The 26,134-nt window shown below is 34.7% G+C and overlaps 1 protein-coding gene across 7 annotated transcripts in view; it reads right to left on the reverse strand.

Moving 5' to 3' along the window:
* LOC145660614 (putative ATP-dependent RNA helicase DHX35) overlaps nt 1-26,134 on the reverse strand; it is a 589,276-nt gene that overhangs the window by 157,128 nt on the left and 406,014 nt on the right. For 6 of the 7 annotated variants that reach the window (XM_081725887.1, XM_081725888.1, XM_081725884.1 and 3 more), the window contains one exon: nt 1,319-1,618. The exons of the other annotated variant lie outside the window; for it this stretch is intronic. In XM_081725887.1, coding sequence (XP_081582013.1) covers nt 1,319-1,618 — 300 coding nt within the window. The remainder of the gene's footprint in view (nt 1-1,318; nt 1,619-26,134) is intronic. 7 annotated transcript variants of the gene reach the window in all.

A 26,134-nucleotide genomic window follows, 5' to 3' on the forward strand; every position in this document is an offset into this window, starting at 1 on the left:
ATTATTCAAGCTGAAGTTAAACGTATGTGATGTTAATCTTGTAGATTTCCACCGCGGACTGCCTTTCTTCCCTAGAAAAGACTAGTTGTAAAGCACGAATTACGTTCTCGTGAAAAAGAATTAGTGGTCCACTCGCTGTATTTTATTAACATAAGAAAGCAAACGAATGCCCACTGTTCGGAGGATATAAATTTTGTATCAGAATAAAGAAAAAAAGGTCTGTGCTCCTGAATTTTCATTGGTGCTGCTTCGTCGGCTCTGTACCTTATCTACTACGTGTATATTGTTCTATTGTTCTCTCGATCAATTAACTGTTCAAGAAAGCTCTCAACGCTCGGCTCTAGACCCAATATGGAAAAATTATAGAAAGGAAAATATTGTAAAATACATAAAGTATTCGCTTGTCCTTTGAGTCATATAACAAGATATTTGTAAGTGATTGTATAATTTACAAAGTAATAACATCACAAATGTATATCTACAATTTTCCATGTAGGTATTATTACTATAAGAAAGTAACCAAATTATAAAACAGATTTTCTTTACTGGGTTTATTGTAATACGTCGCTGCTATGAATTATATTTATATATTAAAATGCTAGGTTTATAGTTTGTAAAAGTTTACGTTTGTCTCCAATCCTTTCGACAATGAAATCTCGAAAACCACAAGTACTAGAAACGTACTGTTTTCACTTGTCGATTCCAAATTTTGTGTATATTGTCGAGTTTTAATTGAATATTTAAAAAAAAAAAAAACATGGTCGTTATTTCTTTATTATATTTTTTAGGGCTACACTGGAAGTGTCAATTTTTTTTTTTAAAGTAAAGCATCATATCCTACGAGTTATACATTTCAACACAACATAATTGTATACATGAGTTGTATATCTCTGAGGCGTTTGTTTCATGGCCAAATGATAATGAAAAACGAAGGATAACCATTTCTCTAGGATAAAATGAATCTTTATTGTTTGAAGTGTTTCGCAATGAACACCATATATCACTGACATTATAATTAATCGTGTATGTAATGTATTTGCTTATTACATACTGCATGCAAGAAGAAAGAAGACACTGATCATACATGAATTAGAAACTCAAATCTTGCAAACGGTGCGAGATATTGAAGAAATAATAATAATAATAAAATATCCCCTTTATAGTTCCCCTTGTCGTGTCTGTAAAGGGACATGTGCAAATGTTGTGAGGAATGACAAGGAGATGCATGCTCATATGTGAATGATGCGCTGTGTCGAGAGCGCAGGTTCAGCTAGTCTGTAATTATACTTCTATAAGCTTTAATTTTTGAAAGACTTACCATTACAAGATATAAGTGGAATATTAAAATCATGTAACAATTTTTTCATCTGATTTCTTATCTCCGTTGCTCTTTGAAGACCCTTGTAATTTACAAAATACTTTTCACACCAAGCTTTCGATTGTCCAGAATGTACAAAGGCGTTATAAACATTTAAGACGGTAATTAAGTCCCCTTCTTCAACTTCAAATTTTCTTTTCGCAATAAGAAATTCTGCTTGCTTCCCTCGTTTAACGAAAGTATTTTGTATTTGAAGCATTGCCAATATGGATAACATTTCTTCGGTGCAGCCGAATTCACCTAGAAAGTAAATATGGTTATTTTACTCATTATTACAACTTATCAATACACTGAAAACCGTAATTTAGAGACACAAGTTAATTAACGTTATCTACTTTTATTGTTTAGAACTTGATACTGACGCAAAGCGTTAACAATCAATTAAACTCTAATTTTCAGTCATGTAACTAGTCTATTAAACATTAATGATTAAATAATTCGTTCAAAACTTTGTTAGGTTTTAATCCAATAGTTCGAAATTTTCGCAGGAGTTAATTTAAAATAAATACTCGTTTAAGTCCGTAACGATTAAAAATTCAATAATTTTCTAAAAAAAATACATCAAATGGATATTTCACCAAAGAGTTCTTAGCAACTTATGTAAAGAAAACTTTGTAAGCAGTTCCATAACAATGAGCTGACGATATGGGTGATCACAGATATGCTTCACTAAGTGAAGTTTTTGACCTTTAGTTACCTTGATGCCAGGTCCAGTATCTCCTTTTTTCAAAGAAAGTAAACCTGAAATGGATTACTGAAATAATTCATGTATATATTGTCTGCAGTATTTTCCCCCTCCCTTCTTTTGTTTATTGCTTTTTATTTATTTATTTCCATGGTGCCGCGAACTTTCATAAACAGCAAATTTTTGCTAATCATATTAGAGACAATCCGAAGGAAATCGTCCAATTTCCAGGTCAAAAATTGCTGACAAAAGTTATTTATTTTTTATTTTATTTTATCTAAAATTGTATCACATTTAGGGAGTAGTAAACGGGTATTCATTTATTTTTTATCCGCTCAGGTTTGTTTGTAGTACCATTTTGTATAGGCGCGTGTGCGTAGTTTGCACTTTTCAGAGGATTGCGTTAAACGCTGTAACTTTTTACGCTTAAAAGATGAGTTCAAACCAAAACCATATGAAAGATAATGGAATGGACAATATGCTGTGTTCTGTGGATATTGAGACGTACTTTAGAACGTCGGGGAAAACGCTCTGAACATTGATGTTGGAAACCTAAAAATGATCATTTGGAATGTACATTTCGAAACAAAATAAATGCGACTCACCTTCAATTTGTCATCTACATAGAGACTAGATAGAAAACAACGTCTTAAACAAGTTTCCGATTTGAGAACTATATACTTAATGTTTTGGAAAATTTTAAACATTAAGAATTTTCGAAAATCGTGTATTTTCACCATCTGAGGAAGGATGCAAGTGAAAAATCCCAAATTTGCAGAAAATAGAATATAGTTGTGCAGTAACACGTGGGTAAAATTGCATCATTGAGACATGAGTAGTTTCTCAGTTATAAGTTGTTGCAATGATGTGAAATTCGAAATTTTAACAGCTGAACAGATGTTCAAGTTCTTTGTTGATAGTATCTCAGGCATACAATTTATCTACGTTTCAGTGCAGTCAAACAGCAAAAAGTTCAGTCAAACAGAAAAAGAAAGTCGAGATTTGCTACTTGTAAAAGAATTATCAATACCAGATCATATTAGATTTGTACCTCTGACGCAAACACAAATCAGATGTTATGAATTGTAACAATCAGATGAATTTACTGATTGCACTACTATAGTACTTCCAGAACATAGCATGTTGTCATTTGCACATAATGACACCGTAGTCTGTATTTACGAGGAAATGGCGGATTGGGAGAATTGAAGACATCAGTCAGGACGATCTTCTTGTTCACTTTTTCCATCCCCATGGCCCAAGGACCTCTTTTAAACTACCTACGAATGACAAGGTGTGGGTGCCAATCACTAAGGTTCTCCGGAAACTCACACCCACAGAGTTCACAATTCCTACAGGTTGTACATTCAACATCAGTGCCAAACTCTGAACATTGTTTACCTCACTGATGTTTTAACACCAGCGTTATAGGTAGAAACGCAATAACAGACGCGTTTGGTTTTTTGTACAAGATATGATTCATAAGTTATGCACATTTTAAGAATTTAACATTGCTGTCGTGTTATTTTGACTTCTGCTATGAAGTTTATATCCACGCCTCATGGCGTTTCATGATATTAAGTTCCAGTAAAGAAAAACCTCATAACTCAGAAACCATTCAAGTCTCAGTGATGCAATTTTACCCGCTTGTTACTGCAAAACTATCGTGTATTTTGTGTAAATTTAAGATTTTTCACTTGCGTCCTTCCTGAGATATTTGATGGTGAAAAACATGATTTTCGAAAATTCTTAATGTTTAAAATTAAAAAAAAAAAAAAAAATGGTTCTCAGATCTGAAACTTGTTTGGAACGTTGTCTATTATCTAGTCTTTATGTAGACAAAAAAATGAAGGTGAGTCTCATTTATTTCGTTTCAAAATGTACATCCCAAAACGGCCAATTTTAGGTTTCCAACATCAATGTTCCGAGCTTTTTTCCCCGACGTTCTAAAGTATGTCTCAATGTTCACAGAACACAAAATGTTGTCCGTTCCATTATCCTTCATATGGTTTTGGTTTGAACTCATTATGTTTAAAGCGTAAAAAGTTACAGCAGCTAACGGAGTATGTGAAAAGTTCAAAATACGCTCAAGCGCCTATACAAAATATCCGCTACGACAAAACTTGCGCGGCTAAAAGAAAAGAAAAGAAAAAAAAAACTAAATTTTGTCAGAAACCATCAGTAGTCGATTTCATTTGGATTGACCCATTACTGATTCCCTGTCGCATCAAACACGAAGTTTAACCACTATTTAGGAATAGGGTTGTTTTGAGATTTGTTCCCTATTCAAGCTTTTTCTTTCTTTCTATGAAGTATAACTGCCAAATCGTTCTTTCTTTCCTCTTATTATTTACCTTTTTATTCGGCCATCTTTAACTGAGAAACGGCAAGTGTTAAGGTCAACTGTCTGGTTTTAGAAAAAATGTAATACGGATATGCTTGACGCCCGTTGAAAAGACGAAAAGGACAGGAATAGTAAAGAAGGACGAACGTATTGACTTACTAATATTGATGGTCTGAGTCAAGTCAACATTTTTTATGTTTTGCAGTTTTAATTCGAAACACACAAATAAACAGCACATAACTAACACTCATGCACACACTTACGTACATATACACTTCCTCCTCGTAGATTTGTAACAATTCTTATATAGTGATACTCTTGCTTCAGAAGATTTTAAATGATGAGGAATAGTTTAAAACTTAGAAAGGATAAAATCTTGTCATGGATGGCATATGTAAGTTTGTTTGATAAGAGACCGGTTGAATATTCAGAGTTCACAGAAATGAACAGTTGGGAACCAATTTCGAACTCTTAAGTTTCTTCTCAAAGCTTGATTCCTTAATCTTAGTGGATCGCAAATAGAACAAAGAATATCGAAAATTAAAAAGTAAATAATTTTGTACTTCCAAAATGTTATTATATGAATTAGATTTTTTTGAGCATAGTTAATGAGGTCTTATCAGTTAGACATTTACATTTTTCACTTGTAAAGGAACTAGGAGACCACAATTAACTTATTCAATAGATGTAAATATTACAATGTCAGCTTTTCAAAAGTATCATGTTAATTGTTACTGCATTATTATCAAAGTTCATTTAACATGTGCGGAGAACAGTGGCAAATCTTAACAATGTATAAAACGATTGGTCTATAATTTTCAGCTTACTGATATTGATGGTCTAAATCTAGTCTATATTTTCTATCTTTTGCGGTTTCTAACCCGAATATCTGAAAGACTGATTTTAAGGAAAACTGACATACGTATTGATGCGTACTAAAACGTCAACTAAGTTATTGTGATTTATTTTTTCTCCTCTGATTGCCCATCAGGTATTCACTGTTTTTTTATTTTTTTATTACACTATATGTCATTTAAACGACTACTAAAATTGAATGTTACGGATTGTGTCATTGGGTTTCTTTTTAAAGTATCAGCACGGACAACGCTAGATTTTGTTAGAAAAATTAGGTCTATATCCTTCGCGTGACTTTACGTAAACACTGTGTAACTATTAGTATATTCGTGACCTCGTAATTCTATACTCCGATGTAACAAAGATAGTCTACTGGACCCCACTTCTAAGTATCATGTCGCGACGCGAGGGCAACAAAATGTACTCTAATCGGCATACGTTTTTTTCCTTATCCTGCCTGTCTCCGTACCTAAGTCCTATCGATCATTAACGTAGACAAACAACATATGTACAGCCAGCTTAATGCCCGAACAGCTGCTGTTTTTGTCGTTCGAGTATGTTTATGTGCTATTTAGATGAGTACCTCGTTTTCTGAACACCCTGTACAACAAATTCAGGTTGTCCTGCACCTGTCATATTGATACTACTGCCACAAATTTTCAACTTCATACAATGAGTAGCACAATGGTGCACGAAAGTGGATTTGAAGAGATGTCGAAGTTAACTCTAGATTGTGTAAGTGAGCATTCGAAGTCAACGTAGCATCAGTTCTGTATTACATGTGTCATTAGCAACTTCTAACATGATCATAATGCAGTTTTAGCGGGACAGGAACTCATGTGTCAAGACAGGATTGAGTCGACCGAGATCATCGCCACGCCTGAAACCTGCAATCGTTCGGAGTGCAAGGAAACAGTCATCATATCCAACAGCATCGCAGCGGAGGCTGACACATCAACACGAACCGCTCAGTGATATTCACATAATGTACAGACACGTCGCCGTAAAGAAGTGTTGGAATAGGCAATATATTGCTTCAACCTTTCCTAAAATCAATTTATTTATTTTGCCTGTTTTGACTTACAATATGGAGAGTATCTCCTACAAATTCTACAGTTGTCAAGTATATAAATGCAAATTGTAATTACAGCTTATTACACCATTTGAAGTACAAAATTATAACAAACATCACATGTTAAATTTGTTACATCATTACATCATATTCATACATCGTTATCATTTGCAAATTCCAGAACTGAATAATATGCTTTGCAGAGTACGAATTTTGTTTTGAGTATTAAAATTTACCTCTTTATAATGTGATGGTAACATATTATAAAGTCTCGTACAATTTAAATAAACATTTTTTTGGTACTTCGAGTAATTTTGTTGTACTATGTAAATGTCGTTTAATTGCCGCGTGTTGTATGTATGAATATCTCTTGTTTGTACAAACATCTGTTTGTTTTGTTTCACGAAGTGTATAGATTTACATATGTATAGGCTTGGAAGGGTTAAAATTTTTTGTGATCTAAATATTTGTTTACATGATGTTCTTTTATTTAGTCTGAATATTATTCGTAGTTTTTTCTTTTGTATCCGAAATGTTTCTTGACTGCATGCGGCTGATCCCCAAAACATAATTCCAAAACTGAGGAGTGATTGAACTTTTGAATAGTATATCGATAATAAGCTATTTCGTGAAACTGTATCACGTAACCTAAAGAACGCAAAACATAAAGTAATACAATTTTTATTTAATGTTTTAACATGGGTTTACCAAGACAAATTATCATCGATGTAAACACCAAGTAATTTTGTTGCATTAGAATATTCAATTTCTTTTCCATTAATGTTTAGTGAAGGGCAGGATGGATTATTTCCTGGAAAACGAAAGTTTATTGCGACTGTTTTATCTGTATCTAGGAGAAGGTTATTTGCATTCAACCATGTAACTATTTTGCTTATAACCTTTTCCGTTTTTACCAATACTAAATTTGGGTCTTGTTCAGTAATGACTATATTTATATCATCAGCATATAATATGCATTTTGTGGGGTGTAAATTTTTTATCAGATCATTTATGCAAATTATGAATAGAGTAGGACCTAAAATAGAGCCCTGAGGGACACCTCTGGTAATTTTTTTTTTCTTCTGAGAAGAAAGTGCAGGATCGATTTGATTCAACTTTTGTTATTTCAACAGTTTGGCATCTATCTGTTAGGTAGGATGAAAACCACTGGTTTGCTATGCCACGTATGCCATATTGAGACAATTTATTTAGCATAATAGTGTGATCAATTTTGTCAAATGCCTTTGACAGATCGATTAACAAACCTATAACATAATTCTTATTATCGAGTGATTTCAGGACATCTGTAAGAAAATCAAATAAAGCGGTATCAATACTTTTATTCTTCTGAAATCCGTGCTGAAAAGTCGAGATAATATGATTTATTAAAAATTTGCTAAGACGTTTTGGCATGACAGATTCAAATATTTTTGAGTTGAGTTGAGTTGAATTTCAGTTTAGCGTCCCTTTCAGCACCGAGGCTATATGAGACGTGGACCTACTGATTAACGTGGAATCCGAACATGAGCTCCCGCCGGGAATCGAACCCGGGTCTCCCGCGCCAAAGGCGCGTACGCTAACCGCTTAGCCACGGATGAGCTCTCAAATATTTTTGAAAATATCGATAACACTGAAATAGGTCGATAATTTGTCACGACATTTTCATCACCCTTTTTAAAAGTTGGAAGAACCTTAGCATTTTTAAGTAGTGTGGGAAATATACCGTTTTCTAACGAGAAATTTATAAGGTAGCAAAGTTGATGTGTGATATATTTCGCACATTTTTTAATTACAATGGAAGGGACTTCATCCATACCTGAAGAACGGCTGTTTGATAAGGATTTAATTATTCCTATTAACTCATCTACAGAAACTGGATATAAGAACATAGACTTTGTGTTTATTTCTTCTTGATTTGGGAGTTTCTGTATTATTTTTGAGTGATCAGTATTATTCGTTTGATTAGCTGAATTCACAAAATGATAGTTAAATATATCTGCAATTTGCTGTGGATCGTTTATAATTTTACCATTTAGTTTTAAGATATTCTACACTCTTAGGCCTGCTTGTGCCAAGAGTTTTATTGATTATTTGCCACATTGCTTTAGCCTTATTTCGGGCATTTAAAAGCAAGCTATTGTTTCGCATTAATTTTGCTGCCCTTATGACCTTCTTATAGGTTTTCCTATACAGTTGTATATATTTCTTTAAATCATCAGATTTAAAGTTACCAGATTTAAGGATCTTATTAAATCTTATCAAATTGGTACTGGATTTTCTTATTCCATTTGTAATCCAACTCTTATCAATGCGTTTCGAAATAGTGCGACTTTTTAAGGGGAAAACAATATTAAATAATATAAAAATGAGTCCATAAAAGCTTTAAACTTTTCATCCATGGAACTATATTTATATATCTCCTCCCATGTTTCTTGACTTATTAAATAACACATATATTGAATATTCGAATTTGAAAAGGATCTCTTTAAGGCTGTATAGTTTTTATTTTTAACTAATTTATCTATCAATGGTAACTGTACGTATATAGCGTCATGATCTGAAAAACCAGGATTGAAAACACGTGATACATTTATTGATTGATTTTTCATAATTATGAACTTATCTAAAGCTGCTTTTCCAAATCGCGTGGATTCATTTATAACGGCATGCATATTAAATGTGTTCAGCAAACCTTCTAACTGAGACTTATACTTCGAGTCAATTAACCAATCAATATTTACATCACCACAAATAATTACGTTTCGAGGCTTAACAAACAAATGATTCAGAATGGATTCTAATTTATTAAAGAAGATAGGTATATCGCCAGCATAAGGTCTATATAGACATATTATGTAAGTATTAGACTCATTTAGTTTCAGGGTCGTTGCTTCAATGTGCGTTTCACAGATGAACTGAATTATATCTAACTCAGTATAGTTTACATCATCATTTGTAAAAATACAGACTCCACCGTGCTTCCTTGCCGAACGACAATAGTATGATGCTAAGTTAAACTTACTAAAATTCACTAATTTTATTGCGTTGCTATCAAGCCAGTGTTCACAAAGACATGCAATGTTTATATTGTTTAATTTATCCAGGAGCACTTCTAATAATTCAACCTTTGTACCAAGCCCTTGTACATTATCCTCTGCGGGAAGAACTTGACATTTTGCACAGGAAAGCGAAACTTGGAGCAAAAACACAACCACTTATTCCATAAAATCCCTAAAAGATACTGAAAACACAGGCAAACAATTCTAAAAAATACAGTAAAATAAAACTGAAGTTACTGACGAAAAAAGAGCCACACAATAAGGGACAGCCGGCGCTTTTTTTTTTCGCTCGCGTCATCGTGTCGCTAATTGTTGTCACATAGACCTTTTTTTTAACAGGTTTCAGTGGTCTAAATACAAACAAACAAAGGAGGGGAAGATACACAAATGTCAAGCATTTCAATCATCCCCGTTCTCCCGATATTTATTGTTTTATGTCAGCAACAAGGGGGGTCCTATCTGTCGCCAACTGAGTGAAATTTAATTTATTTCTTACTCAAATAGCATTGTGAGACCAGTTACTTCGATGACAACTGGAGCCGTCCCTACGAAATGGCAAAATTGGCAACAATGCATAACGCCAAAATACGAGCTAATGTAGTAAAACGGCTATTAATTTCGAATTCAGCATCCTGAAATTAATCAGAATCAGAAATTTTTCTATCTGTAACTTAACGGACGTCGGCCTGTGTTATTTCCTTGTTGAATTATCGATACTTTTCAGTGGAAAGGGGATGAAATTTTTAAAGTCCGAAATCAAGGTAAGTAGAACAACGTACACAAGCTTACATTACAAATTTTAAGTCTATTTTTCTCAGAACTTTATGGGTTGATTGCTCTTTGCTCTAAGTGCTTGATATAATAAACAAGCTTCAGCAATTATTATAGTAGAAGGAACATGGTAAGCATATATGGATATATGATACGACGTACTGTATTGTTTGTTTCTTAATTACGAGTAATATCGATCGTTTTCGATTATTTTTATAAACTAACCCACTATCAATTTACTATAAACAGAAATTGCCGACCCTCCCCACAAAGGAGGAGTTTAAAAATGCTAGAAAACGTTCTGTTCATTTTCAATAAGGAGTTCATATACTGAATTTCAGCTCCGTAAGTTGAACGAACGGCTTGTGAGGTACTCAATTTTCTTCGCAAAAATTCGTACCCCACTATCCCTTAGGAAATTATTATAATGAAAGCAATATGGTAACATCCCAGTTTGGATTAAATCCTAAGTGTATACCAAACTTCATTTCATTTGACTGCCATTTGGCCCTGATGATTAGCACACATAGTTAGATTCAATTTTTTATATATAATAATTTATATATTACAGTGATAAAAAAATGTATTTCTTCCAGTAGTTAGTTCCTCTAAAAAAACAGGCTGTGTGTCTCGAAAGCCAAGTAGCAGTATAAGTCCTATTGCTCTTATTACAATTACAAATATCAATATCCAAAAATGTCTCAAGTTTTATTTTTTTACTTAGAGATACTCATCTCAGGTAAGGAAACACAAACAAATGAAAAAGGGAGGCCTTTAAAGTGAAACGTAGATAAATTCACCAGTGTTCAGAAGCATATTCTTAAATCTCGCTCGACCGTACGCATAGGAGCTAAATACGCGGTTTTGGTTAGTTGGAGTTATCAGTTTCTCGCCACGTACCATAAATATAGCAGAAATCAACTGGCTCTTACTTGTGGTCTTGCTGGCCGAGCGTACTAGCGCAATGAGCTAGTAATTATGATTGTTTTCGTGTGGGTTCAAACCCGGGCCAAGGAATTACTTTTATTTTTATAAAAAAAAAAATAATACTCAAAAAAGTGAGTTACTTACCTTACATGTGCAGTTTTGCCGTTCAATTCTACTCTAGAAGAAGAAGAAGAAGAAGTACTACTACTACTACTACTACTAGTAGTAGTAGTAGTAGTAGTAGTAGTAGTAGTAGGAGGAGGAGGAGGAGGAGGAGGAGGAGGAGGAATGGGTTAGAAGCCCCGTGGGGCTCCATTTGTTTCACCTTGACTTCCATATCAATTTAACCTCAACTGCTTCTTCATTTCCACAAAGTGACAATTTTCTTCTATTACTACTATAATACGCAATACATACGCCAAAAGGTTTGGAGAATCGCAAACTGCAACCAATCAGAGACGTGTTTAAGTTTGTATGACTAGGGCCGAGAGTGAAGAAAATATGCTGTTCAGAAGATGCTGTCTACAATGCAGTGAGCAGAGTTGGTCGGTGGGTCAGAGTGGATCAAGGTGGGTCACGGTGGGTGGTGGGTCACAGTGGGTCAAATGCTGTTACCCCACGACCCACTGATCCTCAGAAAACTCAACCCACTTCAACTATGGTGGTACACGTCTAGTACCTAGATTGTAGTTGATGATATTGTCTGTTAAAATCAACTGTCATTATGTAGTTCAAATTTGGAGATAAAACCCCTATAGTCTGCTCTTAAACCGACAAACTGTAAGAGGTGATTCGTCACATCAAAAGAAGTCCAAAAGTTCCTGTGGACCTGTGGGGAAAATTGCATATGACTTTTAAAATCGCGGAAAAAACAAATTTTAAGAGGCCCTATTTCGAATTCGAGAAATTGTGGAGTGGCGGTTCTTAGCGTAAAGGAAGTCATGCCTACATAATTCAAAAATGCATATTTCATTAATATTCAATGGGTGTGATTAGTATTCCCTGCAGGGGGAAATTCCCAGACATGCCATAAACCAATTTTGAGTTATGCTCTGATTTTATGATTAGTCCAAAGTAGGCAAACGATATGCCTTGGCAGCTGTAATACGGAATCCTTTGGCACGAAGTCGAAAGTGTTAAGAATCGTCAACTGCACGGTCTCTCGCACTCGGAAAAAAGCATGCTGCGATTTATTTCTTTCACGCTTATAAGTGGAGAAAACGTGAAATATACCGTGACGAAATACATCGCATCACATGTTATTCCGAACACAAAAAACATGGAGCTGCAGGTACGTAACACTTCCGACTTCCCTCCGAAGCACTGGATGTCGATTGTTGTCAAGATTTACCTCCTGCCTACTTTGGACTCTCCATGAAATCAAGATATATCTGAAAACTCTATTGAGAGGATATTTGGGAATTATACCCTGCACGGAAAGCTCTGTACACCCATTGTAAATTGATGTAATATGCATTTTTGGATTGTGAATGCGTGACTTCCTTTACGCTGATAAGGACCACCAGGAAGAGTTTCTGGAATTCGAAATAAGGCCTGTTGAAATTGAGTTTTTTCGCGATTTCGAACAGCCCTAGCTCTGAAGCTATGCACTTTTCGCCCATAGGTAGATATAAACTTTTTCTTTTATTTTGATGTGAGGAATCACCTCTCACAATTTGTCGAAATAGTTCATATTATATATATTGCAAGTGACACTTTTGGATCACTTGCTGGTTTTTATGTTTAAATAATGTTTTTAATTTTATATATGTTTTATATCTTAATATTGGTATTGGTTTATATATTTTAAGTTATTATTATTAGGTTAAGAAATACAGATCTGGTCAATGGGTGATTAATTATTGTTATTATTAATTGTATGTAAATGTAATTGTTGTATTTATTATGTATATTTACATTATTTCTGTTTCCAGCTATTATATAAAAAATACCTCTAGTAAAAAGAATAGTTAGATAGCAACTGTGCTTCAGGGAATAACAGTCAGTTTGAAAGCATTTAGAGAAAGCTTCTTGTTGGTGGGAGAACCCTCCTCCCTGCCACTCGTTTTTTCTACATAGCTATTGATATGATAGCTTTCCTATATATACGGAAGATTTTTACAGGGAAGGGGTCAGTTGACCGTCAGTCTTAGCGGAGACTTCGAACAGTCTCCAATATGTAGTCTATAGGACGGACTCGGCTCGGTGAGTCTGAGTCGAGTGGGAACTTTTTTCTCCCCATAAGAGAATATTAGGTCTTCAAGTAAATGAAGGGGGAGTATTACGGAGGTCTTGCTTAGACTCGTTAGGTTCTCTGAGTCTTAAATAGGGCAGAAGGCATGAGCTATATTAGGTTCTACCTTCTAGTAGGTTTTTATTTGTAAGGGACTTCTTTCTTGGACTAAAATGAGGCCCTGTGAGAAGAAGGGATATAGGAAAATAATTCTTATGCTAATTCCTGAAACAGATTTTTGCTAGGGAATTAGGCCCTGTAGAATAGGGACAGGATTTGATCCTTGAAATGCTACATTCCATATTTAGATGGATATGGCATTTAGATTAACAATTCCCAGATACTAGAATTTTTGAGTACGTGTTCAAAACTGAAGCTGTATACGGTTTTGGTCGGTTATAAGGTAATTTGTTCCTCTTGCAGAACACAATAGGTTTTTATGAACACTCTGAACACAGATTCCTGGGTTCGATCCCTCGAAGTGGACTCGTAAGAGGCTACTGATAGAGTTTTAGATTATTTTTTTTGAATCACATCTCCTAATTCAGGGAGTATGGTTTTTATCTAACCTTTACCTGCCAGATCTATTTAAGGATCTTTCGCTACTATAAGGCCAACTCATTCTCCTTACCTACCTATCACTATAATAAGTATTTAGATAGATATCATTCTAGTGCATCTCCTATTTAAGGGAGTACACGAAATAGGGTCGTAGGCCAGGGCTTTTGATGTAGTGAGTCAATGCCCTTTATAAGTTAAGGTCGACAGAGGAAGCTTTTAGTGAGGGCTAACCCTTCTGTCTGCCACAGGCACATAATTAGAGAAACCTTAGCTTTATTAAGTTTACTAAAACTAGAGAATAATTAAGGAATTAGAGAAGATAATACCCAACAGTATTTCTCATGCAATTTTAAAGAAAGATATTTCATAGAATTATCGACATTTTCTAAATAAACTTTTAATAGAGGTAACTTATGTGTTATGATTTCATATGTAGATAAGATCCTGAGTTATAAACCTGTTTATTAAGTTAATTACCCTAGACATTATTTTGTTTTAAGATACGAGTCTGAATATAATTTATTATATTCTATTTTATTTTTTAAAGTTTGTCGAAAATTTTGTCCTAGAGACGGGAAGAGCCTGTTCGCACAGACTGACGTATTTCAGTGTTACGTACAACAAAGTAAACATAAAATAAATCTTTTTTTCTTCGACAAAATATATATATATATATAGGGTGTTTCAAAACTACAAAGACAACGTTTGGGGGGTGATTCCTGGCACCAATATCACAGAAAAAGTATAGACCTACCTGGGTGCACAAATGCTTCCTTTCGGATTTTTAGGCTCCGAAAACGAGAAAAAAAGAACTTTAAAAGGCCCGTAGCTACAAAACTATGGGACACGTTTCAGACACATTTACGGGGCTGTCCCGAGAAGACCCACAAGCACGAAGTTGTCAATCTCAAGCTTACTTGCCTTGGAAACGAACTTACTTACCTTGATTTTGGACCTTAAAAATTTCATTCGTTTTTCTACTGAAAGGTATCGATAATTCAACAACGAAATAATTAGACCATAGTAATTTAATTGAAAGCCATCGTAATTTTACCCATAACAAACACTTTACCATTTTATATCGTAAGGGTGAGATCCATTGTTATTGTAATAGAGCGGTGCTTGAGCGATTGATCGTAAAAATTCAAATTGCGATTAGTTGGAATTTCACAGCCTGGTTTTATTATAAGTGAAAAATTCTTTTGTCGATAGAGGAGAGGCCGTGGATCAAGTGTCAAAGTTGATGACAATGTGTTTTCGTGGGTCAGTGGTTCATGGTGGGTGGTGGGTCAGAGTGGGTCACGGTGGGTGGAGGGTCATGGGTCAGAATGATTCACGGTGAGTGGTGGGTCTTGGTGGATCGTGGGTCAGGGTGGGTCATGGTTAGTGATGGGTAAATTCCCGGGAAGATATTTTTCGGAAATATTCCCTGAGAATATTCCCGGGAAGATTCCCAAAAATGGGAATTTTCCGGGAATTTATGTACAATCACAAAGAAAATTGCATTCAATTACTATATTATGATTTCAAAGTTAAATTCCTTTTTATATCACAGTATATTATTACTGTTGTCCCCAGGGGAGTCTTTAGAATGTATATTCTGAACGATGTTATTTTATTAACATTTTATTATATTTAGAGAGTACGCAAAATGGATATTTATTTACAACTAGCAGCGTTCACCCCGCTTCGCTGCGGTCACCCCGGAACGCAATAAACGTTGTTACTTAGATAATTTTTACTTTTTCGCTTTCAAGTGATATGATAAAAACCATAGAAGATTGCAGTAAATGTTAACATTATATCGCCTGTCATTTATGTTAACCCGCCCCGCTTCGCTGCGGTCACCCCGGAACGCAATAAACTTTGTTACTTAGATAATTTTTACTTTTTCGCTTTCAAATTGCAGTAAATGTTAACATTATAGCGCCTGTCATTTATGTTAACCCGCCGAGTCACATGGTCATGCGGGTTGCATATAAATACGTTTATTTTTACCTATGATGAACTAATAACAAAGGATTTGTACGTATGGACACTTGAATGGTCAATTATCTCAAGACACTGGTAATTAAAAATTAAAGTGATATGATAAAAACCATCTAGGGTCCAAATCCTAACAACCCCCCAAAAATGAAAGAAATTGGTTCAGCCGTATTAGCGTGATGAGTTCACAAAGGATTTGTGCGTTCTCTTTTATATATATAGATATGTTCTATGAAAGTAAATATGTTTCAAAATGGTAAGTCAACATACTTTTAAACCACTAAACAGTTTATATTTACATGTTAGTGGATTTTTTAAACTTCTACTAATAATATTATAAACATATTAAATTTTTAAATGTTATAAACAAATTAGGTTGGGTAACTTCCAGAACACACATGTCCCACCATTTTGTCAACATTTGCACATAAATATGTATGTTCACAATATTTGCAAGATACTTTCCTCTCTTTACAATTTTGCATGTAACATTGCCACACACGACTTTTTCTTCGTGCCCATTTCTCGAAATTCCTTGCGTTAATTCACATGTAAAAGAAGTTCGAGTACCTCTTAAGAAATTCGAGACAGCGAGAGAAGACAGACAAACGTCCATTACTAACGGTGGTTCTGGGTTAATTAATAGTATTTCATTTCTATTTCTACATAATTCTACATTACTTTACAAAATGGTTTCTTTCCATCATTTGTAAATTAGTACTTTGCTACTTTTGGCGATTGTTTAGCTTTGGCGGGTTTTGTACCTACTTTTTTGCGATATTCTATTCCGATGCGGTTGTTTTATTATTTCATACGTTAAATCAGGGGCGGATCCACGTGAGGCGATCGTTCCCCCCTCCCAGAAGAGGAAGCGTTCTTATTTTATATATATAAATAAAATCCATCCCAAAGTTTGGAGCCCTTAAAAGTAGCAGTATGATAACCCATCGCCCCCAGAAATCGGTCCTGGATCCGCCCCTGCTTTAAATTATGTTACCAGTATTAAATTTAGGCAGCATTGCCGAGCGAGCGTCAGCGAGTGAAGGTGGGTTAAAGCCCCGCAGGGCACGTTGTTTTCCATCTTCGTTACCAACAATTCAATTTCTTTTCTCAATAAATCACTTCGACTTACCTTTACGGTTTGTACAAATCCCCTACTACCCTAAAAAAAATGTTCGACACTTTCTTGACTACTTGAACACCACTATTAACTCATTTCTTTCATAAATCATCCTATCTTTTGCTAGTTTTGGCCCCCCAATACTAAACAATTACTCTACCTTTTCGTGCAAATGGAAATTGAACTTAAAAAATCATATTATTAGTTATATAAAGTACTGTCAAAGAATCTTAAATTTTTTAACCTCTAAATTCTTGAAACCTAGAAGTCATAATATATTAAAATAAAGTAATTAGTCATATAGTTCTTATAATTTGGAAGATAAAGTAAAGAAATGGAAATAAATTCCTTCCCGGGAATTTATAGGCGAGGGCAAAAACCCGGGAATATTCCCATTTTTAATTCCTTCCCACCGGGAATATTCCCATTGCCCATCACTAGTCACGGTGGGTGGTGGGTCAGTGGGTCGTGGGTCAAGTTTTCATTGGCTCACGACTCGGTTAACTGGTTTGGGTTTGATATAAGTTTGAAACAGAATATGTCCGTTTATCTCAGAAAACGAACCGTAATTTGGTTCAGTTTTGTTTGAAGGCAGAGACTATATTGCCACTTCTCAGAATATCCGTACATATTTTGGAAAAGTTCCACACGATATGTAATGGTTTCGTTTCAAGTTAATGTATTATAAGTATGCTGTTTCACTTTTGAATGGAATTACGATTATCCATGTTTTTTCTCTGTATATATTGTTCGTTGGTCTTACTTTAACTCTATTCATGCATGGGGATCGCAGCGTTTGAGTAAAGACCAGACGAAAATAGAGAAATATCAGAATTTTTTTTTTCTAATACGCTCCTGAAACACGAGCAGAAATCGTACGAATTGCAAACCTTACTTAATTAGAGTGAGAATTATAGAAGCTGTTCTTAGAAATAGTTAATACTTTGTGTTCATGTTAATTCAGTTTATTGGGGACAAGTTGGCACAGATTAAGGTATTTAGAAACTTGGATTGGTCATGATTTAACTATTGGGATTCGTGAGGAATAATAATAAAGGAATTTGTTCAAAATAAGAATGTCACACCTAGTGCACTGCTGGTTCCTTGCTGTCCAAAAGATCTTCCACCACAGTTCTGCTTTCAGCTGATATAAAATGTCCTTGAAGGTATCAAACTCGGCAACCAAAACGCATAACAGAAAATCTATCGCAGATACTTAAAACCCTACTCAAACCTAGAAACTGGTGTAATAATGATTTGTAAGTTCAACACTATGAAGCGCGCAATACTTCAGGAAAGTAACTTATTTCACATCTTAGCGTTTCCATTAACGTGGCTCGGTTAACGTCTAAGACCGCATCTTTCGTTCTTCTCCGCGATTGTCTTCTATACTACTCTAATTTTGAAGAAAACATTTTATATAACCGGAAATATGAAATTGGATATTTCCAAAGAATCTTCTAGACGACACCGATCTCAGCAGGCACGTGGAACTCAATTGAGAAAGAACATTCTGCTGACCAAAAATCTTTAAAATTTTCAGGACAAAAAATCCCAGATATTTTGAATTCTGCCAATCCAGGAAGTTACTATAAAGATGAATACAAAGATTTTACAATATTACAAATATTCGCTGATACAATTTTAAGGACGAAATGCTAATTTAGTAACAGTTATCTAACAGTCTCATTATGTAACTTTTCTTGATGTAATGTTACTAGCTTGCAGTATCTTATTTCATAACAAAAACATAAGAATCGTAAATAGCGTGAATGAACTTCATGACATAATTTCTTTCTAAACCTTCTGCAGGACAATAAATTTTAACAAACACAATAGATGATGTAAATAGGATTAAGTGAAATTATTTTTATAATATAATATCACTGCACTAGTAAGATTTGAACCAGAGTCCTATAACAATATTTTTTTGTGAAAACACGTTAATGAGCAATAGAAAATACAACTGTTTTTCGGTTCGGATTGGTTTGGGTTAATAGCTTGAAAATGTAATCTTTACGTTTAATGTCCCACGATTATGCCTGTAAGGTTGAGGAAGATTGTGATAAATAAGAGCTATTCTTTTTTATATTTGTATGCATATTTTGTTAAAATATCAATATAACGCATACATAATCCAAAGTCGTTTAACCAAAGAAAGTTCGTTACTAGGTATCGTGCTGAAGACAAATTCTTCTTAGTTTCTGTTAAGGCATCCGAAGGCTCGATTGTCGTATTGTCCAGGATCTGACACAATTTTCCATTTTTTTTCCCCCAAAGTATCTCTTATAAGGCAATTCATCCTTATAGAGGGTCCAAAAAATTTCTTTTCATTTTTCTTAACTTCAGTATGCCTATGTGCACTTTAATAGGAGGTAATATTGAGGCCTCAAATATTCAGTAATAATAATAATAATAATATAGAAGATATATTCCGTATGAGGACAGATTGTATTAAAATCTGTAAAATCGCTACTAGCGTTAGGCAAAAGTTACAAAATTGTTGGGATTGGAGAGAAGTGTCAGGATCATCAATACGCACAACCTGCATACGTCCCTACAGCTAGCTAAATGTTAAATGGAATGCTTCCAGGCAAATTTCATGTAGAAAGTAGGGCTACTGAACTCACAATAGCCCAAAGAAAATTGGTTTTTAAGTAATGGTTATGTCGACTAATCTACAGAAGACGTCGATGATGAGATGAAAGAAATTTTGGAATAAAGAGTGTGAGGAAGCGGAACCCGGAGGAAACCTACACATACGGTATCTGTCTAGCACAATGCCTACTAGGCAGAAGTTTAATGGAGCAAAGTGAACCATTAAATTCACAACCCTTCAGTAATAATAATAATAATAATGGTATTGAAAGTATTAAACTTGCCCTAAAATTTTGCAAAACTTACTTAAAAGTAGAGATTTCGGGGAAGGGGTTCCGTACCCTCAAGACACAACTTTGCAACTACCCAAATTTTAAACTAAAGCGTTCCACTTAAGTTTCATGTAGAAAGTGTTCTACTGTATGTTTTAAGGAAAAGAACTGTTATAAAAATAACTGAATATCACGCAACAGTAAGGCATATAATTAACTAATTTTTAGAATACGCAAAGGTAATTATAAAAGCTTTGCTACAAAAATACCTACACAGACCATAATTTAATGAGCTCTGAAATACAAAGTAACAGAATAGCCTGTAAGATTCAGTCTACAGAGCAATTGTTAGTTAAAGAATGGACACACACTATTTCGAGAATCGAGACAAGACGAGAAATGTTTACGATATTTTTCGTCTCGTCTCGATTCTCATCTCCAAAGCGAGACGATTATTTAAGTTAGCCTTGTCCCGTCTCGAATGTAAAATTTTAATTCTCATGTTATTTTGTTTGTTTTAGAAATGATATGAGAAATTACTCTTCCCGTGGGCAACATTAAACAAAATCAAAATATTTTTTCCAAACATCACGTTTCTGCTTGTAATGGTATGATCTGAGCAATAATTAGCTTCTAGCTTTTAATCTTTTACGAGATAATAATTATTATCAATTTATGATTATTACTATTATTATTCCTGAAGATTTGATAGTTCAAGTATTGAAACATCCGAGTATACAAATATCTGAATATAATAATAAAATGTATGTTATCGCCGATCAATCGCCATCAGAAATCCTAAAGTAAAAAAAAAAAAGCCCGACGTGGATTCGAACCAAGAACCTCCAGATTACTGGTCAAGCGCCTTTACCACTGAACCGAGATCACTACGCGGTAAACGATTCGTCTTTAGTTTGGTTACCTTAGGTTTCTTTGCTTCCGCTTGCAAAGTTGTATGTTATATTTCTTCGATTCAAAACGTCTTTCGTATTTCTTTTATGATGATATAAGTGAATAATCTTCGGTCAAGTTTATATTAATAACTTGAGTTTTTCTTAAACCTTCGGTTTAAAAGTTTGTTTCTTCTCTACACGAGACTACAGATATGACATATTTAATTATACTCTGCATTTGTTTCAAATCATTCGCCATTACCTTGTTCAAAGACTTATGTCCGCCACGATACATATTAACCGCGAGAAATTTATTTTCCGGAAGCGGAAATTGCACTTCCGGATTTCGGAAAATTACGGAATTCGGTAAAATTCCGAAAAATTTCGGAATTCGGAAAGAATCCGGAATTTAGAAAATTCCAGAATTCAGAAAAATCCCGGAGTTCGGAAAACTAAATGAAATTGATGATGAAATTTCTCGTTCTCACTGCGAAATTAAAGTAAAAGAAAACCCGGTTAGGCACACACAGGTGGAAAACAGCTCCACTAATAAAAGGCACTACGCTTCAGTGCAGGAAATTCTTGAGAAGGTTCATTCTACGGAAAACTTGTCTGGGGAAATAAAACAGTTACTTTTCGATTTGTTGATTAAAGATCGTGGAATATTTCAAGACCGACCCGGCAGGTGTAACCAGTTCGAATATACAATGCAGGCGGAAACAACCGAACCTATAGTTAAACGACAGTATACTTTGCCATTTAAGTTTAAACAAGCCATTGATGATCAAATTAAAGAATGGTTAGAATGTGGTGACACTGAACCTTGAATGCTTATCCACAACCACCCCATCTTTTGTATCCCGAAGAAAAATACTGATAAAATACGCATACTAGTGGTAAATTCCGAGGCGCCAAGTACACATCTAACACTGATCTCGTCTCATGTTATATCCAGGTACCACTTCGAAGGACTCCAGGCCATACACGGCCTTCTCTTGGAATGGGAAGATGTATTCCTTCACAGCGATTCCGTTTAGATATAAGAATGGAGGATGTAGCCTTACGGAGTGCCTCTAGAAGGTTTTTTGGATTTGGTTTGTATGACAAATTGTCCCTTATATAGATGATCTGTCCCTACCTACAGCCACATTCGAGGAACAACTGAACATTCTGGATAAACTATTTACTAAATTAAGGCAGGCAAATATGACTGTGAACCTCCAGAAGTCTTTTTTTGCAATAGTACTTTTAATTTCCTTTGTTTCATTGTGACTCTAGAAAGGATTTTAAAAGACTCGCGTATATTGAGACGATAAAAAACTTACCACGACTGGAAACAACGAAAGAAGTGAGACGATGTTTGGGCCTTTTTGAATGGTGCAGTAAGTTTGTGTACGAGTTCGCCGAAAAAGCTAAACCTCTTTTCGATCTGTTGAAGAAAGGCAAAAAATGGGTCTGGTCTGAAGAATGTGAAAGGTGTTTCCAAAGTTTGAAAGATAGTTTATGTGAAGAAGTGGTATTATCTCATCCCCGGCTGGACAAAAATTTCAACGTAGTGACAGATAGTTCCCTAACCGCGGTTGGAGATATCTTGTATCAAGAGTGCGATGGCGAACGCCATATCATAGGGTTTTATAGTAAAGTTATGTCACCAGCACAACGTAAGTACACTATTTCAGAGCTTGAAGCTTTTGCAGTGCTAACAGCTACTAGATGTTGGGGACATATACTTTATGGTAGGCATGTGAAAGTATTTACTGACCATCATGCGTTACACTGCAAGATTTGCCACTGGAACTCTACACTTGCTAGATGGAGTTACAATGTTTTGATCTTGAATTTGGTCTCATAGCAGGTAAAAATAACAAAGATAGTGATGCACTTTCCAGAGTGGTATTGTCACCTAAAGATGAATTACATGTTATTAATAATTTAAAAGTTTTGTCAACTTTGTTCAAAAATATGACGGTTTCTGAACTTATTGATAAACAAAGGGAATAATGAGCGAATTGCTAAATGGTTAGAAAATCTTAATGATCCTTACACAAAATTGAAAAATCGAAATTTAGATAAATTCTCTAAACTTGAAAATTGTATTTTAATGAAAAAAAGTTTTCACTTTCTAAATTCTTCGAGGATCTGTTTCCTCCCTCATTAGCTCAAGAAGTAATTAGACATATGCATTGTGAACGTGACCATTTTGGTTTAGAAAAGACATTTGGTTTTGTCAATGATGTGTGTTACTGGAAATCGATGAGGGATAATAGTGATTTTATTTCTAATTGTATCGAGTGTAAGAAAATGAAGAAACCTCCCCTGCAGCAAAACCGTCACAAACTGTTTCCGTAGACTCACCACGCAGTCTTGTATCCACTGATTTTCTAGGGCCTTACCCTGAATCATCCACAAAATGTAAATATGCATTGTCCATACTTGTTGCTTTTATTAGGTATTATATGCTGTAAACAATGAGAAATAAAACTACAAAATGTGTTTCGAAATGCTTAGAGCTATATTATTTTACTTATTTGGGTTTGCCCAATGCTGTATTGGTAGAGAATGGAAGTTGCTTTAGCTCACGAAAGTTCAAAGATAAAATGGCCGAATACGGCATCCTTCATCATCAATGTTGAACGTATGCATCGAGGAACAAATCGATTATTGACATTATTGTGCAAGAGTGATCACACGGCATAGGAAAAATATATTCCTCAGTTGTAATCCTGTTGAATTATTCCATATCTAACAGTCTCGGAGTAAGCTAGCTTGCATCTCAGTGTGAAAACAGAAAAATCAATTGTTCGGGATTTTGGTATTGTATCTGGTGAAAACGAAAATGATGAACAATCTCTTTGGGATAGTAAATTGTTAATGGCTGACATGAAGAGAAAGGAAATTATCCGTAAACGAAACGGAAAACAATCTGAAACAGGAAAATGAAATGAAAATGAAATCTTTGTTTTTTACGTCCCAGTCTTATGACGGTACGCTAAAGGAGACGGTGATGAGAAATGAATGAAATGGTGCAATGAAGAAAGTGGGAGGAAACGAGAGAACCCCGAGAAAACCTACGAACACGGTGTTTGTCCACCACAAAGTCCACACGTCGTAAGCTGGGATCGAATCAGGGACCCCAAGCACCGGAGGTGAACGCTCTACCACTGAGCCACCGCGCCCCCTTGAAACAGGAAAGTAGGTACAAAATTAAACCTAATGATTTAGGATTTCTTTGTGCAATTGATAAGAAAGTGGTAAAATTTTTCTAGTTGTATCGTGATCCTTTAATATGTAAAGGTACTCATAAGGAAAAAGTTTTAAAATTGGTTGACCCGTTAATGGGAAATTCGGTTGGTAAACATTCGGTAGATCGTATGAAGGTATAGAAACCTGCAAAGGAAACAAAGAAAATATGGCTTGAACTTTGCATTGAAACAGTGCGGTTATGAAATTGGAAACGAGTTCAAGAATCAGTATAAATTTGATGAAATTCAGAGTCAAATGACTGAAATCATCTGTAATATTTGTGAATCAGTCCAGGTTATCTTGCCAAAGTACATAAAGTTCTTTTAGACGCTAAATATGTTAATGAAATTGTTGAATCAATATTAGAATATGATCCGTATTTACAGGATCTGCTAATGTTTGTTATGAGTACTGTTTCAAATCCGTTAGTAAATTATTTGAAAATGTAAAACTAATAAAGACATATTTTCACACACACACACACACACACACAAGATATATATATATATATATAGTAGGTAGCACGAATTTTTCTCTTTATTATTACCATTTTTGATCCCTCTACCAGGTGCTACGAGGCTTCACATGAACAAGAAAGTTTCGTGTTCTGCCATGATAATAAAAGTACTGTTTCCTTTGTAGTATTAAAGGTTTATTCACTGTTTAAGTACTAAACCATGTCAACATAATAGTGAAAGCAAATGTAGTAAGGATAAGTAAATGGTGTGATTTAATAGTTATATAAATAATGATAGTGTTCCTGGGTTCTGGAAAGATTTTGAATGATTGAAAATCTCTCCGTCCTTGTCCGACGCCATTCTATAACTGATCCGAACAGCGGTATTTTGTCCCCTTTTATTTGTCTATCCGCACAGCAAGAGGACAGAAACTTTTGAAAACATGCAGCTGAAGAAGAAGAAACAGTTAGGGTATTGGCGGTGAATGAGAGGAATGGCGGCAGGAATTCTATTTTCGGGTGGAAATGCTTCAGAATTATTAGTTGTAGTATAAAACTGATGAATGTCAGTGAGAATAGAGGTGTCAAAAATATACTACGAAGAAAAAACCGAAGAACAATTCGTAAGCCACAGGAATGCAATCGTATTACTAAGGCGAAGAGTGCTAAATATATATGAGAAGTCGCAGTACTGCAAACATTCGGTGTCAAAACCACAAAAATTACTTTTATTCAATATATTTAATGCAACATATATATATATAATAAAAACATATATATAATAAAAACATATATATAATAAAAAAAAGATAAAAGTGGACTGATGTAAGGGTTTAAAGAAATAGTTTTTCTGTATTCATTTTTTCTTTTTTTTTTTTTAATGTACGTATAAGTCATATAATAAATTAAGTTACTGTCAACGCATCTTTGTATTCTAGACTGCTCTATGTGACTCAAATAAAACTACAGGTAATAATTTCTAAGCGCACAATTATACTGGGGACAACCAGTGGTCATTAACGGATTTAATTATTATCTGTCTTCTCAAAACGTTGCAAGATGGAACAACATTGCGGTTTAGAGGCACGACACGTTTCTCTCAGAAAAGTGGGTAGGGCTTACTAACGAAATTCCGAAGTTGCCTATGATTTCCATACCGTGCTGTAAGAGTCATATATCTTCGGGACATTCTTAGAAGACCCAGCTTCGCACCATCCTTGACCTAATCAAAGCCGTAAATTCAATCATATTTGACTATAAGCAAAATTTATTGGGAAGCTGGAAACCACTTTATAGAAACACTTAAAGAAAGGCTGAGACAACGTAAAACATAGTAGCACAGTTTGTGACAATTTTATCGACGAGAGTTTACGTGTTCTATCCCTAGAAAAAGTCACTTTTCAAAATGTATTTTCTTCCGTACTAGTACTGTCTCAGTAGGTACTCTTTTATATAAGGAACGTTAAACTATAATTAGTTAATCGAGTGATGAACCTACCACAATGACAAATATGATAGTAATTAATAATAATAATAATAATAATAATAATAATAATAATAATAATAATAAATAGTACTAACATGGAATATACGCAGAACTAACTAGGGAAGGTCGCGAGATGTTACTCAGAGTTCGTATCGATACTATGCTCAATCGACTCGTTATTACATATAAAACCA

The sequence above is a fragment of the Thermobia domestica genome, chromosome 9, assembly GCF_964235325.1.
Source record: "Thermobia domestica chromosome 9, izTheDome1.hap1.1, whole genome shotgun sequence".
Classification (NCBI taxonomy): domain Eukaryota; kingdom Metazoa; phylum Arthropoda; class Insecta; order Zygentoma; family Lepismatidae; genus Thermobia; species Thermobia domestica.